At 37.3% G+C, this 17,938-nt stretch overlaps 4 protein-coding genes across 4 annotated transcripts; all 4 read left to right on the top strand.

Annotated features, from left to right (window-relative positions):
- Nucleotides 1-135: 135 nt before the first annotated feature.
- Nucleotides 136-1,789, top strand: LOC117567588 (uncharacterized). Its single transcript, XM_034247674.2, has 5 exons — nucleotides 136-378; nucleotides 435-686; nucleotides 832-970; nucleotides 1,029-1,245; nucleotides 1,304-1,789. The coding sequence occupies exons 1-5, from the start codon at nucleotides 223-225 to the stop codon at nucleotides 1,635-1,637; spliced, it is 1,098 nt and encodes a 365-aa protein (XP_034103565.1). The 5' UTR covers nucleotides 136-222; the 3' UTR covers nucleotides 1,638-1,789.
- A 668-nt stretch (nucleotides 1,790-2,457) lies between these two features.
- LOC117567661 (trypsin beta) lies at nucleotides 2,458-6,221 on the top strand. The gene is made up of 4 exons (XM_034247783.2): nucleotides 2,458-2,730; nucleotides 4,278-4,467; nucleotides 4,589-4,868; nucleotides 5,762-6,221. The coding sequence occupies exons 1-4, from the start codon at nucleotides 2,655-2,657 to the stop codon at nucleotides 6,131-6,133; spliced, it is 918 nt and encodes a 305-aa protein (XP_034103674.1). The 5' UTR covers nucleotides 2,458-2,654; the 3' UTR covers nucleotides 6,134-6,221.
- An 855-nt stretch (nucleotides 6,222-7,076) lies between these two features.
- Nucleotides 7,077-9,516, top strand: LOC117577141 (trypsin eta-like). Its single transcript, XM_034262209.2, has 3 exons — nucleotides 7,077-7,214; nucleotides 7,287-7,488; nucleotides 8,670-9,516. Exons 1-3 carry the CDS (start codon nucleotides 7,145-7,147, stop codon nucleotides 9,460-9,462), a joined length of 1,065 nt encoding a protein of 354 aa, XP_034118100.1. The 5' UTR covers nucleotides 7,077-7,144; the 3' UTR covers nucleotides 9,463-9,516.
- Nucleotides 9,514-16,848, top strand: LOC117577157 (transmembrane protease serine 9-like). The gene is made up of 2 exons (XM_034262210.2): nucleotides 9,514-9,791; nucleotides 16,027-16,848. Exons 1-2 carry the CDS (start codon nucleotides 9,559-9,561, stop codon nucleotides 16,760-16,762), a joined length of 969 nt encoding a protein of 322 aa, XP_034118101.1. The 5' UTR covers nucleotides 9,514-9,558; the 3' UTR covers nucleotides 16,763-16,848.
- Nucleotides 16,849-17,938: the final 1,090 nt, after the last annotated feature.

Raw genomic sequence — 17,938 nt, 5'->3', positions numbered from 1 at the left:
CATTTTAAATTACAAGTTTGGGCGCCTTTCGGTTAATCAACGATGTGTTATCGATGCTATCGGTGTGAATGGCAATGAAAAAATATCGATGCCCCGATAGTGCCATCGCTTTGGATGTGTCTAATGAAATCATTTGTCCTATCATTCGGCGTGACAGCTGATTTGTGTGCAATAATATTTGAGTATTAATTTTTTTGTTGTTTAATTATTATTATAACCAAAATGACTGTGATAATAATTCAAAGTAGTGATGTGCATATAGTTGCCAGCGTTAAAGTCAGCGAGGGAGCTGCCGCAGAGATCTTTTGCTTGGACACCAAGACTGGCATCACTTACACAGAACATTTGTCTGCCATCAAGTTTGTGCCGCGCGTTCGTGTACGTCTCTTCTTCTTCTTCATATACAGTGTATTAATATAATTTCATTTGTTTAGAAAACAAATAAGCGCGTCTACATGTCGGAGACTATTATTCGCTCTGCCATTGCTGGTGCGCAGCCTGTGGAGGCCAAGTTGAGCGTTGCCAATGTGCATGATGACAGCAGCGGGAGTGAGAGCAACAACGAGATCGGGGATGCTCAAAAGGAGTCAGAGCAACGCACTGTGCTTGCTCTTAAGTACCATGTGGGTGAGGCACGCACTGTGCTCAACTGGCAGTGGCATCTGACCGTCATCAACGTGGAGACGGTAACATCTTGTATTCAAAACAGAAAGCTATACAATGCTAAAGATCTTAAATAATGGTTAGAGATTCTCGGCATTGTACTTTTTGTTACATTGATCACTTCTGAATGTCGGCTTTACTCTAAAAAACATTCCCTTTACATTGCAGTTCTATCAGGCCTTGTTGAAGGACACACTGCATGTGGCTTCATATTTGAGCGACACCGTTGACGAGTTGGTGGATGTGATTAAGAAAAAGGATATAGAAATAAAGCAGTATCGCTTGGAAGGCGCTAAACTTCGTCGAAGTTAGTAGGCAATATTATTCAACATTAGAAACATATTAATCTTTTGATTTTCGAATAGCTACGGTGGCCACCGAACATTTCGATGAGACGGCTTATCAAGTGAAGCATAAGGGAATAATGAATGAAGTATCCAACTATGCGGAGGTCGATCGTGCACTTAACGGCATTGGCGTGGAAATGATTGTCAAAGAAGAAGCACCAGCTGAAGAGGTCAAGCCGATGGCTAACGTTTCACCACAAGTGGATAAGTTCAAAGAAACTTCTAAACGCTCCAGGTTGGATTTAAGATTTTCAACTTAAGTACGCTTTATTGACTGGTTGTTTTACTCACAGAAAGCGCAAGGCATTGGAATCCAAAACAAAGCACGTGGAGTTTAAGGCAAAGCAGCGTCGCGAAAAGCCAAAGATGCAGTATAAAGACACTGAAAGCCAGGAATCTGATTTAAACTTAATACTTAAGTTCGATGATGACGACGTTGATGAAGATGTGAAACCAAAGCTGAATTCAAATAGTCTTGTGAGCATACCACCAAAAGCAGAACTTCAAGAGGTGGAAGTGAAGACAGAGCCAGGAGAGGATGATGACATTTCTGATATTATGGCCATGATTAACAGCACTGTGAAGCAGTCTGCAAAAGTGTTTAGTCACAATAGCAATAACAACTAGCTCACAATCACAGAATTACCGACAAAGATAGAAATATACATTTTCGTGTATGTGTCTCCATCTCTTTCTATGCTTTGATCAGTTTTCTTGTGAGCTACAAATATTGTACATACTAGTTTTAATAAAATAGGTTTATAATAGTGCAAAATACTAAAAATAGTATAAGATAGTCTTACAAACATGTGATATTATGTGCATAAGGAATTTTCTTTTTTATATATTTACTCATATATATTTATATTCTTTTGTTTAATACTAAAATAAGGCTTTTGCTTGACTAACGATTGTAATATATGCACTTCGCGATGAGCTTGTGTAAAATTTTTACTTTTTATTGGATACAGTAAAGCAATCATAAATGAAAGATAAAACAATATCGAGCGTTATCAATACAGTTTATTGCAAAAATGATTTTTAGATTGACTAATCGAGTGGGTATATAGTACATATATGGGTATGTGAATCCCGGCAGATAAGATGAACGACCATATATGTAAATAAATGCACGTACACTCCTAATGATAATCCTTTCAAAATGAATGCAAACATAAGCGATTAACACAATATACCTACATATATGTTATATAGAATACATAGTATACAATGCGTGAAATGTGGGAGTAAATCTCTTCTATCAATATGTGCGCCTTGCGTTATTTTTTTGTTTTCTACTGATTTCATTTTTGTTTATGACTGCGCCTGTGTAAATTACTTTGGCAACATTCAATTTGCGCACAATTTAGCGATAAGATAAACCCAAATAGGTATTAATAGCGTCACCATTTTGGGCTCAGGCTCTCATCGCCGCATTGTCCACGCCACGTTCGTTCATTACATTTTAGTCGTTCACTTGCCGAAGCTTCGTTCGATCGATAGTCTTGCGCGATTGTCAGTTGATACTTGTTAATCGATTGCAAGTGGTTTGCATATGCCGCGCTAAACAAAAACTTATCGGACTCGCTTGTTTTTCGGGACACGCTTTTTTTTTACATTTTTTATTCTTGTGTGTTTGCTAAAATGCGTGCTTGTACTATTATATTTAGTGTCCTTTTTGGATTTACACTGGTTCTACAATTAGCATTGGCAAATTTGGGTGAGTCACAGCTTTGTCATTATTAATGCCTACGCATAAGCAAATATTATCTATAATTTCATATATATTGATACATATACGCTAGTAGATAAAATAAGAAATGAACTTTAAGTCGATTTAAGTGAGTATTGCTTTTTACGAGAAATTGATATATAGTATAAGAGAAGGTTCTAAAGAGTTTTTGCTAGCCTTGGCTGGTAAAAATGCCTTTAATAGTTCGACTTGTTTTATCATAAACTTTGTGTAATTTTTTACGACCATATTTTTTCCAACTTCTGATAAAGTTATCTTTATAAATGTGTGTTTCTAGCATGATAACCTCAATTTTGTTTTTTCTTGGTCATCCTTGACCGTTGAAATGTTATTGTGGTATTTACCAAATCTCATAATATAAAAAATTAAAAAGAGAAAACACTTTTGCCGTGAGAAGTTTTATTTCCCCTTGAAAAATGGGCTTGCGGGCAACCGCATCACTCATTAATTTCTGTTAAGTGTCAACTGATATTGTCAATTCTTGAACTGTTCAAATTTGTGATTAGATTTCAAAGCTTATAGGCGGGCAATTTTGAAAATATTGTTAGTATGAATTGCTATTGCTGCGATAACGTGCTTGCTCCTATCTGATAGAGTAAATTCGATGAGTCAACTGCTTAGAACGTCACGGACACCGTATGTTTCTACATACATAGGTACATAGATATAAACATACATAGATACACATATACATACATAAATGTTATATAACATTAGGAGAAGGCAACCCGGCATTGCCTATTCTTTATCAGCTATGAAATATGTTACTGCCGAGTAATGTTGGCTGGCTAAAGATTTTATGTTTTTTTTACTTTAAAAATTTTTATATTACATGGTTTTTTTTTGTTTAAATAGGAAAGGAGAAATTCGCATGTATTTCCTATTCCAATAGACTTTTTTAATTATCAAGGTTATCAAAAAGATAGATTGTGATAAAAATGAATTTTTCAATTTTAGTCTACTTAAGAGAAAATTATGAAAATATTTAATTTTTTTTATAATTATTCAATTTATATTCATATTTTTGTTCGACTTAAACATATAAAAAAATTATATATTTGACTTTTTATGATATTTCTCAATAAATACAAATTTGTTAAATTAAAACTTAAGATACCTTAATGAAATGAATTTCCTTTAATTTTGATAACATATCATTTAAAAATAATAATTCGTGAATTAGTAAATATATTATATAGTAGATATTTCATTACTATAAAAATGAAAACTAAAGTTTCCATCATTAATATAATTATACATTTAGTTTGGTATCATATAACAACTTCCTTTGAATAGGCAAAATTTGTTGCCAAATATGTTTAAAAAGAAATATATATATATATCATTAAACTCGTTAAAAACGAATTAATCAAAGCATTTGATTTAAAGTGAAAGAGGGATTGGCTGGGACACAAAATTGCCATGCTATCTATCTATCGTAACATACGATTATACTAGATTATAAATATGTATTATAATAGACATATATTTACATCCAAATACTGTCATTGCAGTTCCATCGGCAGCACTAGAAATTTCGCCCAAGGTTGTGGGCGGCACACCAATCTCGATAGACTCGGCTCCCTATCAGGTATCGGTGCGCATGACCGATCGCGATCGCGTGTCCTTTGGCTCCGGACACATATGCGGCGGAGTCGTGATCTCTCAGCGTTTGGTGGTGACAGCTGCACACTGCACCTACAAGTATGTTCTGAACTATACAAATGAATTTCGATGTCATATGACCTGAAGACCTTAGTCTCTCTGCAATTGTATTCCTTATTTCATTAAAATAATAATAATAATCATCCACTTCCAATTACAGCTCGAATAAAAACAAATATTATACGGCTGGCGATTATGTGCTTGTCATGGGCACATCGTATCTGACGAGCACCACAAACAATACGCTGCAATATTATGTGCAGGAGTTGATACCGCATCCCAGCTACAATCCCAATACGCTGGTCAACGACATTGCGCTCATGTTCATAAATGGCTATATACCCTGGACATCGGCGTCGGTTAAAGCGCTACCCTTGAACACCGTCAATCTGGCCGCGGGAGTCAATTGCTCAGTTACCGGCTGGGGCGTCACCAGCAGTGTGAGTTTTACTACACCGAAAAAAAATAGTTCTAATATCAAGATGTTGGTCTAAGTATTAAGAATTTTGGTTTTTAAAGAAAACACTTCTTGATTTCAAGAACATTTGATATAACACACAATACGAAGAAACAATATTAAAGTTTCAAGACCAAAAATCTTATTATAAGATCAAAAAAATATTACTTTCTATGTTATTTTTTTGTACTATTTATTCATCATTTTTTACTACATATAAAACCCAAGTTCTTATTAATAAGAAGAAAAAATCGTAGTTTTAAGACCAAAAATCTTATTATCAGATCAAAAAAATATTACCTTCTATGTTTTTGTTTTTACTATTTATTTATTATTTTTTTACTGCATATAAAACCCAACTTCTTATTAATAAGAGGAAAAAATCGTAAAGTTTTAAAGCCAAAAATCTTATTATAAGATCATAAAACTATTACATTATTTATTATTGTTTTTTGCATGGTTACTATTTATTTGTACTATAACTTTTTTACTATTTAATTAAGGCATTCAGTTATTCAGTTGTATGTTAATCGTTCTACAACATTTGAACTCAGGACAAGCTCCTCTCTTAGACTTTTAGTTAATCAAGAATTGTTCCACAATCTGACCTACGAACCAAAATACTCAAAGCTACATAAAAAATTTATAGGAATTTCCATGGATTACAGAATTTTCTAACCTAAATCTAGTATTTTTGATCTTATTTTGAGAATTGGTATATTTCAGTTTCATGTTCTTAGATTTAAGAATTTGTTCTTAAAGTGGTCTTTTTTTAAGAACAGACGAATGTTTTTGATTTAAGTAACTGGTATTTTTTCCCAGTGTAGCTTCCAAATGCATTGTATTTCCAATTAAACTGTATCTTTTATTTAACAGGGCAGCAGCGTGAGCAGCAACGCTTTGCGTGTGGGCTACGTGCCCATCGTTAGCTATCTGCAGTGTGCCATCGGCTACGGGAATGTGCCTCGGACTCAGCTCTGCGCCGGCTACATGACTGGTGGCATCGATGCCTGCCAAGGTGACTCCGGTGGTCCGTTGATGTGCAACAACGCCTTGGCTGGCATTGTCTCATATGGCAATGAGTGCGCCTTGGCCAATTATCCGGGTGTCTATACGAATGTCTCGGCGTACAATGCGTGGATCATCAATACGAATAACACCCTCAACTATACGGTCTTTAAGAATGGCAGCGGAAGTCTTGTTGCCGGCATTTGGCTGACACTTTTTAGCATCCTATTGGCCTACTGATTTGGGGAAGCTTTGCATTGCATTTGAACTGTACTGATTGATGATCTAATTTGTTAGTAAATATATATGTACATATGTTTTTTAAGTACCAATTTCTTCGTGTGTTTTTCTATACCATTTCTATTAATTGGGATCTCAAGTGCTGCCGCATCACGTGTAAGCTTTCGTTGCATTTATCTAATCACTTGAAGTTGGCGAAATTGAATTCTCTGCAATAATATTGATATTTTATTCATTATATACATTTATTTGTTATACAAGGCAATTCGAAGAAAAGTTAAACGCAACTACTACGAGTAATTGTATTTCTATCTTGTCTGCGCGCTGATAAACAGATGATACCCTGTAAACATGATAAAGTATAGAGTTTGCTACCTTACAAATTTCAAATAATAATAGAGACACAAAATTATAAGATATTTCTTGCAATATCATACGCATATTCGAAATATTAAAATTCTTTCTCAATTTAATCTATGCTTTAAAACTTATTTTTTTGATGTCTTAGGCATATCCTGAAAATTTCCGCACACGTTTTCAATTCTTTTGAAGTGTTCGTATCAGTTTATGGGGCAGTAAATCTTCAAAAGTTTCTGTGTTTAACCCATAGATTAGACATGTGTATGTATGTTCAACAGGGGAAAAAACAATGACTTATCATTTGGGAGCAATTTATGAAAGACAATGAATGGCACACACGAGCACACCCTGTATATGAACACACACACACACACCCAACTCTGATTGAATTTGAAATAGATTTCTACAACATCGACTGGCCGCTAAATAAAACTGAAGAGTAAGAAATGAATTTACAAAGTGGGCGGGATGTCGTGATAAGATTATGTCATGTATACGTGTATTGCCAGATTTAATTGCGGCTACACTACGATTGCATATCGATGATGGCCAAAACACCACTTGTCTTGTCCCTGACTGCCATCCGTAGTTGTTAGTTGACGTTCTCAGCTCGTCGAGTAAATACTTTCAACCCAATTTTTTTTTTTGCAAATGGCTCACCAACTAACGATCTCGACGATCTCACTGCTGGTGCTCGGACTTTTTGTCGTCTCATCGAGCGGTACGTTAGCCCACCATTCAAACACTGTAATTCATTCAATTTTGAGTGCATTTTTCTCACTCTTTCCTTTAGCTGGTAATCAGATTCGAGGCAGATTTAACACAGATCCAGGACGCATCGTCAATGGCTCCTTGGCCAGCATGGAGGCGACGAGACATCAAGTCAGTCTGCGACGTCGCCTCAACGATGGCTACTTCTTTGGCACCGGGCACATCTGCGGTGGCACTCTGGTCAGACCCAATGTGGTAGTGTCTGCTGCGCATTGTTTTGTCGAGTAAGTAGCAAGGATTAACCGGAAAGAATTTCATTTACACGCATTCAATTTTTCATTCCAAATTTGATTAACTTCTTGCTAATCCATCCAAAGCAATTTTAAAGGATTTTTTTTTTAAATGTGAATTCAGCTACTTGTGTCAGTGATAACAACTAGTGTGTGTTGTGTAATTATAACAATAAGAATGCCATAAACGTAGGCACTTCTCATTGCACAGCTAACATATATTAAGTATACGCACGTGCATTAATCGAAAATGTCGTTGGAGAATGAATTTTCAAATGAAAATTTAAAGAATACAACTTGCTGTTCATCAATGAAATTACACTTTAATAAATATTTGTTGTTATTTCATCAAATTATGCACTTTCGCTGCTAAAAGTTAAAAATTAAGTATACGCGAGATTTTCAGTATGGAATCTCACTTAAAAATGTCTATGTGCGTTTTTTGTTGTTTAATTTCAATGGAAGTTTTGTCCATTTAACTGCTCTGTGATAACAACTTCGCATGTCGTGTTATAATAATAAAATAATGCTCTCATAAAACTGACCGCAAAGAGAGACATTAAGTATACGTAACATTTTGATTACGAACCACACGAAAAAATGTTTACGTAGCATTTTTTTTAAAAAAGCGAAAAATTGTTTGCTTGCTAAAATAACAATGCAATTCAATTGAAATAATTTTAATGAAGTTATGCACTTTTCGCTGTAAAAAGACATTAAGTATACGTAGGATTGTGAATATGGAATTTGCGCTTAACTCACATTCCATAAAGTGCGACGAAATATTACTTAGAAAAATGCTAATTTAAAGAAGTAAGAAAGCTACAGTTGAGTGTGCTCGACTGTGAGATACCCGCTACCCTTTTTCAATAAAAGCAAAGCAATGTGGTCTTCATTTTAAAATATGTTGTGTTTTGTTATTTTGAATGTAGTACTATATTAATTCACTAAATACTATACTTGGTATATTGGTATAGTAATACATTTAAAATATAAAGTAGAGAGAGATACGTGCTACCCATTTTGAACTATGGTATATTTTAAATATAGTACTATATCAATATTCCAAATACAGCCTTTGGTATATTGATACAGTACTACATTCATACTCATCATTTTTCATTTGCATTAAAGTTTTTACTTCGCATGATAACTAATTTACTCCGTATTCACAGCCAGGTCATATACGATGGCACATTCCTCTCCAAGGACGATTTCATTGTGGTGATGGGCAATGTGGATCGCTTCAATCAGACACAGACGATGACCTTTGACATCGAGCATCTGTTTCTGCGCCTCGACAAATTCGTACTGAGCACCTACGACGAGGACATTGCGGTGCTCATATTGAACGACTCGGTGCCCACCAATCATCCGACCATTCGTCCCATTGAGTTGGCTTCACTCGCCACGCCGGCGGGTCAAGTGTGCCAGGTGACGGGTTGGGGCACCACCGAGGAGGGCTACGGCTCCGACTACCTCATGACACTCGATGTGCCCATCATCAGCGAGGAGGTGTGCGTCAATGACACCGATCTAGGTCACTTGCTGTTGCCGGGCATGATCTGCGCTGGATATGAAGAAGGCGAACGCGATGCCTGCTCGGGTGACTCGGGTGGTCCGCTAGTCTGTCAGAGTCAGCTGGCTGGCGTTGTGTCCTGGGGCATTGGCTGTGCGTTGCCTCGGTTTCCGGGAGTGTACACCGAGATAGCTTACTACTACGATTGGATTGAGGAGAAAATCGCCAGTGTCGATGGCGATGGCAGCGGGGATGGAGAAACTAGTGGAGATGGCAGCGGTGATGATGGTGAAAGTAGTGGAGACCAGAGTGGAGATGGCAGCGGAGATGATGGCGAAAGTAGTGGAGATGGCAGCGGCGATGGAAACAAAGGCGATGGCGCTGCGACCATTTCCATTTCCGCCGCTCTGCTGCTATTGATGCCCACTGTGCTCAGCCTAAATTTGTAGCTTTAAAACTCTAAATTTGTAATAATAAAAGTAGCCTGCGGCTAGTCAATCAAATGTTTTTGGAGTCACAGTTGTGTTTTGTAGTTCGATACAGTCATGAAATTCTACAGCTTTCTATTGCTGCTCTGGCTGCAGAAAACAATCGAAGGCATCGAGGACAAAGCAACGAAGTCAGTTGGGACTCTCGATTTGGAGAAGGAGTTGATCAAACAGCAGGTGTCGGTACGTCGTCGTCGCAAAGATGCCTATCGCTTTGGCACCGGCCACATTTGCAGCGGCTTTCTTATTGCCCCTCACGCTGTGCTCTCGGCGGCGCATTGTTTTGTTGAGTAAGTTGCTTCAATCAGTCATTGATTTTTATAGGGTATAAGGGTATTATAACTTTGTGCCTCCAGTAAATGTATGAAACAAGCAGAAGGAGACATCTTTGATCTTATAAAGTATATATATTCTTGATTAGCGTCAACAATCGAGACTATATAGCCATGTCCGTCTCTGTCTGTCCGTGCATATGAACCCCTAGATCTCAGAGACTGTAAGAGATATAATTTATTCAACGGCACTTGTTATGTTCGCAGAGCTTTGACTGACATTCTGGTATATTTTGCACTCTATGGTATATTTTAAATGTAGTACTATATCAATATATCAAATATATGATTTGCTATATTGGTATATTTTTAGTATTTCTGCTATATATTAATTTGTAGAAATTTATCAATATACAAAAAATAGTATTTGGTATATTAGTATAATTTTAGTATTTCTGTGGTATATTAATTTGGTATTATTTAAATGTATTATTATATCAATATACCAAATATAGTATTTTTTACATTTGTATATTTTTGTATTTCTGTGGTATATTAATTCGGTATATTTTAAAATTAATACTGCACTGTTTTTCTTTTATTAAAATCTATGGTATATTTTAAATGTAGTACTATATCAATATACCAAATATATTATTTGCTATATTGGTATATTTTTAGTATTTCTGCTGTATATTAATTTGTAGAACTTTATCAATATGTCGGAGAATAAGTAATGCAGATTCGACACACTGACGTCACTGCGCAGCTGTGCGTGCGTCTCGGCACATTGCTGCGTAGTTGTAGGTGCACTTTGGCATTTTGGCATTGCGTAGTTGCTTGTGCGTTTCGGCACATTGACACTGCGTAATTAAGAGTGTGCATGTTAGATTGCATCATTCTTCATTTGCGCTTTGTTGGTTGTCCGCATTTTGTCGCTTTGCCAAGTACAGTTATTGCGGGGCGACAGCGTCGAGACGCTGTCGCCGAGTGTGGTTCGATGGCTCAGGCATAGACAGTAAGACGATCGAGAGGGCAGTGTGCTCTAGAATTCGCCTGTGAAAGCATCGAAACTCGCTTCGCGATAATGAATAAACAGACTTCGGTAGAACAGACTCCGACATCAGAAGTGGGATTCGGCCCTGACCAAAGTACTTCAAGGGATGTCTTCGCGTTAATAGAGCAACAAAAATCGGAATTTTTTGGCTCTGATTAAGATTCCGGCGAGCGAGTTGTAATAGAATAGTGAGATCTGTTTGCCGAAATGTAATCCAGACATTGCTGGTGTGGATGCCACGCAGTGGTCTGTTAAGGTCAAAATAACTTTGCGAGAAAAATTATTAAGTGACAGTGCTCTTATAATAGTGTTGAGTAAAGCTTTGGAAGGCTTAGCGGTCCAGTGGTTACAAAATGCGTTACCCTGTTATAACCTGGCAACAGTTCCGGCAATTGTTTGAGCAGCGGTACGAGATATCTGAGACGCCAGCCGCCGTCTTTGTGAATATTTTTAAAAGTCGTCCAAGTTAGTCGTGAAAGTTAGCCTGTTGTTGTGAGTTGTTGTGTGACAATACTGTGCACAAAACTGCGAAATTTAAATTTCGATCAAATTGCCATTGCCTTGGTTCTTGGACAGGCTAATTTCGATCGGCGTCTGCTGCATGGTACATACAACGCATGTAACCAATCGACGTGAATTGCAAGCGGAGTTGCAAGTGTTCTCAGCGATAAGAAAACGTCGTTTTATAAAAAAGAAACGAGGAACCAGAGGCCAAGCGTGCTAGAACCATGGAAATCAAATGCTACCAATGTGGAAAATCTGGCCATAAGAAACAAGACTGCAAATCTGGAAAGAGTACTCAGGCTCCGGCAACTGCGAGGGAGTGGCGCTCAGGGCAGCCTCGACTTGGAAGGGCTAATGTGATATGCTACAAATGTCAGGAGCCAGGACACATTACCACAAATTGCCCGAATAAAAAGCAGAGTACCGGATCGGGAATGAAATCGGAAAAAAGAGTGGAGCTTTGCGCTGTAGGGGAGCCTCAATCGAATATGCTGGTCAATGGTGAGAAATTTCCAATTACATTTGACTCGGGAGCCGAGTGCTCATTAGTTAAAGAAAGCATATCTAATAAGATAGTTGGTAAGAGGATTCATAATGTTATTTCGTTAAAGGGAATAGGTAATGCCAATATTTGTAGTACTGTACAAATTGAATCAAACATCATGATTGACGGTAACTCGTTGGTTGTTTTGTTCCATGTAGTGCCTGATGAATGCATGAAGAATAATATTGTAATTGGCAGAGAGATATTGGCTCAAGGGTTCTTAGTGGAAGTTGCGTACAATAATTTTAAGATTGTCCAAAGTAAAGTTGTGAACATTTGCGAAACCTATCAACCCACTAATTTCGATGCCATTGAAACTGAAATGCTTGGAAAAGAAAAAGAAATTCTACTATCATTATTGAAACAATACTCAAAATCTTTTATTGAAGGCACTCCGCAAACGCGGGTGGATACTGGGGAAATGCAAATTCGTTTGATTGAACCAACTAAGGCCGTGCAAAGGCGACCATACAGATTTAGTCCAAGCGAAAGGGAGTTAGTACGTGCTAAAGTTAAAGAATTAATCGAGTATAAAGTTATCAGACCTAGTAGTTCACCATTTGCTAGTCCTGCATTATTAGTGAATAAGAAAAATGGTTCAGCAAGACTTTGTGTTGATTATAGAGATTTAAATAAAAATACTGTAGCTGATAAGTTCCCATTATCAGAACAAATAGCTAGACTTAGGGGAGCTAAATATTTTACTCCTCTTGATATGGCTAGTGGGTATTACCAGATTGCAATGCACCCTGAATCGATTGAGTGTACTGCTTTTGTTACTCCTGATGGGCAGTACGAATTTCTTTCAATGCCTTTCGGATTAAAGAACGCACCCTCAGTTTTTCAAAGAGCTGTATTGAAAGCACTTGGAAGCCTTGCTCATACGTAATTGTAATTGTAATTGTTTATATGGACGATATATTAATTGTTTCAGAAACTAAGGAAGAAGCGTATGAGCGGTTGCAACAGGTATTAAGCGTTCTGGTGAAGGCAGGGTTCTCTTTTAACATTTCGAAGTGCTTTTTCTTAAGATCTACAATTCGCTACCTTGGCTTTGAGATAACAGCGGGGGAGATACGCCCAAACTTAAGCAAGATAGAATCTCTTGTGGCGTTGCCTCCACCAAAGTCAGTTGCTTCTTTAAGACAGTTCATTGGATTAGCGTCATATTTTCGTCAATTTATTCCGGGGTTTTCTCAACAGCCTTTATATTTTCTCACGTCCGAAAAAATAGTTTTGAATGGCAAACACAGCATGAGGAAATTCGCAGTAAAATAATCGGCGTATTAACAAACAAGCCCGTTTTGATTATTTTTGACCCTCAGTTTCCGATAGAGCTGCATACCGACGCCAGCTCGATTGGGTATGGTGCTATTCTTTTACACCGAATAAACTCTAAGCCTCATGTGGTTGAATATTATAGTAGAGCAACTAGCTCCTGTGAGTCCAGGTACACATCCTACGAGTTGGAAACCCTGGCTGTCGTAAATGCAGTAAAACATTTTCGTCACTATTTGCATGGGAGAAAATTCGTGATTTTTACTGATTGTAATTCAATCAAATCTTCGCGTAATAAAGTCGAGTTGTCACCTAGGGTTTATCGTTGGTGGGAGTTTCTACAAACATTTGAATTCGAAATTGAATATAGAGATGGTAAACGCATGGCACATGTAGACTTTTTATCTAGGAATCCGGTGTGTCAAAAGTCAGTATCAAGAAAAACAGAAGAGAAACGAATTGACTTAACAGAAATATCAGAAAACTGGATTTTGGTGGAACAACAAAAGGATCCAGAAATATTAGAAATCGTAACTAAGTTGAAGAATGACGATTTACTATTGGCTTTAGTTACCACTTATGAAATTAGATCAAATGTTTTGTATAGAAAGATCCAGAGAAATTCAAAAACTCGTTGTTTACCTGTAGTTCCTCGTGCGTTCCGTTGGTCAGTTATAAATCAGATACATGAGTCTATCATGCATCTAGGCTGGCAGAAAACGCTGGACAAAGTATACGATCATTACTGGTTTTCTGGCATGACAAAATATGTTCGAAGATTTGTGGAGAACTGTATTACATGCAGAGTTTCTAAGGGTACGTCAGGAAAACCTCAAATGAAATCTTCAATTTCCATTTTTGGCGTGCCAACACGTCTAATTGCCGATCAGGGGCGTAGTTTCACGGGCACAAAGTTTGCGCAATTTTGTTCTAATCAAAAGATACAATTACATTTAATTGGTACAGGTGCAAGTAGAGCCAACGGACAAGTTGAAAGGGTTATGAGTACACTAAAGAATTTGTTAACGGCTGTTGAGACGAGTTCCAGATCGTGGCAAGATGCACTGGGGGATATACAGTTAGCCCTTAACTGTACAGTTAATCGTAGCTCTAAGCGTAGCCCTTTAGAACTTTTGATTGGTAAAGTGGTGCGTCCACTCGGATTGATTCCTATTAGTGATACTGAAACTGAGATTGACAAAGTTAAATTAAGGGAGTTGGCCGCTAAGAACATGGAAGAGGCCGCTAGTTATGAGAAAACTAAATTTGATAAAAATAAGGCTAAGATAATTAGGTTCTGTGTGGGTGACTTTGTGTTGCTTAAAAATAGTGAGAGACAGCAAACAAAATTAGACCCAAAGTTCAGAGGACCCTTTTTGGTGGTTGAGGTATTGGACGGAGACCGATACATTTTAAAATCAACACAGAACAATAGACGTTACAAATACCCACACGAAAGTTTGCGAAAGCTACCGGATGTGAAAATCCCAGAAGAGTTAGATATAAATGAGAAAGGGAGAAATCTGTTGGAAAAGTCTGTTGAAACAGAAGAGAATGCGTGAAGTCATGTGATTGGCGATGGACGAGAGTTGCTTTAGCAATGTGGTTGTTGGATTTCGTGAAGCCAAGTTTTGGGCGATGGACGAGCAATGTGGTTGTTGGATTTCGTGAAGCCAAGTTTTGGGCGATGGACGAGCATAATAAGAGAAGTGAAGTCAGTGTTTTTGGCGATTGACAATTTAATTTGTTTGTATTTAAAAGTTGGCTAATAAAAGCCTGGTTATGTATGTACTTTGGATTAAGAACTGATGTTTTGTACTGATTAATGTATAATTTGAAAATGTTTAAATGGAATGGAAATTAAAGAAATGGTTTATAAGAGAATATAACCTGAGATATGTTAAAGTAAAGTTATGTTATGGAAGACTACATGGATTTGAGATTATTTGACTGGGTTAATCTGAGGAATTGAAATTGGAAAGTGAGATTGAAATTGAGATAGTTATTATAGACACGAGGACGTGTATATGTCAGAATGGCCGTGTCGGAGAATAAGTAATGCAGATTCGACACACTGACGTCACTGCGCAGCTGTGCGTGCGTCTCGGCACATTGCTGCGTAGTTGTAGGTGCACTTTGGCATTTTGGCATTGCGTAGTTGCTTGTGCGTTTCGGCACATTGACACTGCGTAATTAAGAGTGTGCATGTTAGATTGCATCATTCTTCATTTGCGCTTTGTTGGTTGTCCGCATTTTGTCGCTTTGCCAAGTACAGTTATTGCGGGGCGACAGCGTCGAGACGCTGTCGCCGAGTGTGGTTCGATGGCTCAGGCATAGACAGTAAGACGATCGAGAGGGCAGTGTGCTCTAGAATTCGCCTGTGAAAGCATCGAAACTCGCTTCGCGATAATGAATAAACAGACTTCGGTAGAACAGACTCCGACAAATATACAAAAAATAGTATTTGGTATATTAGTATAATTTTAGTATTTCTGTGGTATATTAATTCGGTATAATTTGAAAGTATTACTATATCAATATACCAAATATATTATTTGCTATATTGGTATATTTTTAGTATTTCTGCTGTATATTAATTTGTAGAACTTTATCAATATACAAAAAATAGTATTTGGTATATTAGTATAATTTTAGTATTTCTGTGGTATATTAATTCGGTATAATTTGAAAGTATTACTATATCAATATACCAAATATAGTATTTTTTACATTGGTATTTTTTTTGTATTTCTACGGTATATTAATTCGGTATATTTTAAAATTAATACTGCACTGTTTTGCTTTTATTCAAAGCGTGAATCTCATACACGACTTTAATTTGTTTGGTTTAACTGCCTTCAAATTCACAGCCAAAGTCATTACGATGGCAGCTTTGTCAACAAGTTGGACATTATCGTTGTGCTGGGCACCGACAATCGCTTCATGGAGTCGGATAACACACAGATCTTTGAGCTCGACGACATCATGATGCCGCAGCGAAAGTTCAATCTGAGCAGCTACAGTCAGGATATTGCTTTGCTGTTGCTCAAGGGTTTCGTTTGTGGCGTGCAATCGTTGCCACTAGCAACTGCCACGTTTCCAGCGAACAGCAGTTGCCAGATCATTGGCTGGGATCCCCGACCGAAGCCGATCTATAAAATGGACTTGCTGCTCAAGATGGAAGTGTTGCTGATGGACAAGGAGCAGTGCATGCAACAGCTGCAACTTGTGGGACAGTTGAATGCGGATCGCAATTGCTTCGAGCAACAACAATCGACGGATGCCACATGCCTCACGGATACTGGCGGACCACTTGTGTGCCACGCACACATTGCGGGCATTGTTTCGTGGGGCATCAAGTGTGACGACTCTCGACTGCCTGCGGTCTACACCGACATCAGCTTCTATCGCAGGTGGCTGGACGCTGTTATGCCAAAGGGTTCTCTGGCAGTGGAACGTCAGTGCTTTGATAGCTTTAATGAAATTCCGCAAGCGAAGAGTGAACCAGTTGCAACAAAATCCACGGCCATGAAATTGACAATTACCAACATCCAAAGTGCTTTAAGCGTCTTGGTCTATTTGCTAAGCATTAAAAAAAAAGTATAGCATACTTTTGAGCATTCAAATAATTATCAACTGTATTTCAAACGTGACGAATAAATAATCAACTGTGCCTAGTTGGTGTTTAACTAAGCGAATGATTTCATTGCTGAAGAAACAGCAAAGCGAAAGTCTGTTTTTTACTAATTAAATAAAACTTAATATAAAACTAACAAGTGGTTAGAATGACTAACTAAATTAATAATATGAAACGATTGAAGCCTTATTTGATTGACAGTGATTGAATAGCTGGTTAACAAGCTTTCTATGAATAAAACTCTTGACGATTTTTGTGTGTGTATTAGACAGAAAGTAAGACTCACTAAAACTATTTGAAAAACAAGTAAGAAAGTTACAGTCGAGTGTGCTCGACTGTGAGATACCCGCTACCCATTTTTAATAAAGGCAAAATATTGCGGTATCATTTTGAAAATATACCGAAAATACTTAAAAAAATACTAAAAATATACCAAATGGTATGTTTGGTATATCAATATAGTACCGCATTCAAAATATACCATAGACGGCTCAATATACCAGATTGTCAGCCAAAGTAACTAAGACCCTTATAAGTAGGCGTTTTTGCCCATACAAAAGTATTTCTTTTATAACTTCCACAAATTTTACTTGATCTGCGTGCAAACATAACAAATGCTGTCGAAAAAAAATTATAGCTCTATCTCTCGTAGTCTCTGAGATCTAGGTGTTCATACGGACAGACGGACGGACACACAGACACACAGACACACAGACGGACATGGCTATATCGTCTCGGCTGTTAACGCTGATCAAGAATATATATACTTTATAGGGTCGGAGATGCCTCCTTCTACCTGTTACATACATTTCCTGCCGGCACAAAGTTATAATACCCTTCTACCCTATGGGTAGCGGGTATAATTAATTACTTTACTGACCAGTTGATTGACAAGCTTACTGACTTAGCTTTTAACTATTTGAATCAACATGTTCAACATTTTCCTATGCATTACAAAGCTTTGATTAAGCAACTATGCTAAAAATGATTGATTCGATTGAATAGTTGATTAGTAATTTATATTTTTACTACTTGAATGAAAATGCTCTTTCAAACTAGTTGATTAAGCAATTGTGTCTCTATTACAAAGGAATAAGAAATTTGATTGACTAGTGACTCAGAAGCTGATTGACAAGTTCGCATTT

Source organism: Drosophila albomicans, chromosome X, assembly GCF_009650485.2.
Source record: "Drosophila albomicans strain 15112-1751.03 chromosome X, ASM965048v2, whole genome shotgun sequence".
In the NCBI taxonomy this organism is placed as follows: Eukaryota; Metazoa; Arthropoda; class Insecta; order Diptera; family Drosophilidae; genus Drosophila; species Drosophila albomicans.
This window is presented reverse-complemented; position numbering and strand designations above follow the sequence as displayed.

What these genes read in the sequence shown, in the direction of transcription:
- LOC117577141 (XM_034262209.2), top strand. Translation starts at nt 7,145, where the DNA reads ATGGCTCACCAACTAACGATCTCGACGATCTCACTGCTGGTGCTCGGA. An exon ending in TTTTGTCGTCTCATCGAGCG is followed by an intron (nt 7,215 to 7,286) that starts GTACGTTAGCCC and finishes TCTTTCCTTTAG; the next exon opens with CTGGTAATCAGATTCGAGGC. An exon ending in GCTGCGCATTGTTTTGTCGA is followed by an intron (nt 7,489 to 8,669) that starts GTAAGTAGCAAG and finishes CCGTATTCACAG; the next exon opens with CCAGGTCATATACGATGGCA.
- LOC117567588 (XM_034247674.2), top strand. Translation starts at nt 223, where the DNA reads ATGACTGTGATAATAATTCAAAGTAGTGATGTGCATATAGTTGCCAGC. An exon ending in AGGCGCTAAACTTCGTCGAA is followed by an intron (nt 971 to 1,028) that starts GTTAGTAGGCAA and finishes ATTTTCGAATAG; the next exon opens with CTACGGTGGCCACCGAACAT. An exon ending in GAAACTTCTAAACGCTCCAG is followed by an intron (nt 1,246 to 1,303) that starts GTTGGATTTAAG and finishes TTTTACTCACAG; the next exon opens with AAAGCGCAAGGCATTGGAAT.
- LOC117567661 (XM_034247783.2), top strand. Translation starts at nt 2,655, where the DNA reads ATGCGTGCTTGTACTATTATATTTAGTGTCCTTTTTGGATTTACACTG. An exon ending in GCTGCACACTGCACCTACAA is followed by an intron (nt 4,468 to 4,588) that starts GTATGTTCTGAA and finishes TTCCAATTACAG; the next exon opens with CTCGAATAAAAACAAATATT. An exon ending in GCTGGGGCGTCACCAGCAGT is followed by an intron (nt 4,869 to 5,761) that starts GTGAGTTTTACT and finishes TTTATTTAACAG; the next exon opens with GGCAGCAGCGTGAGCAGCAA.
- LOC117577157 (XM_034262210.2), top strand. Translation starts at nt 9,559, where the DNA reads ATGAAATTCTACAGCTTTCTATTGCTGCTCTGGCTGCAGAAAACAATC. An exon ending in GCGGCGCATTGTTTTGTTGA is followed by an intron (nt 9,792 to 16,026) that starts GTAAGTTGCTTC and finishes TCAAATTCACAG; the next exon opens with CCAAAGTCATTACGATGGCA.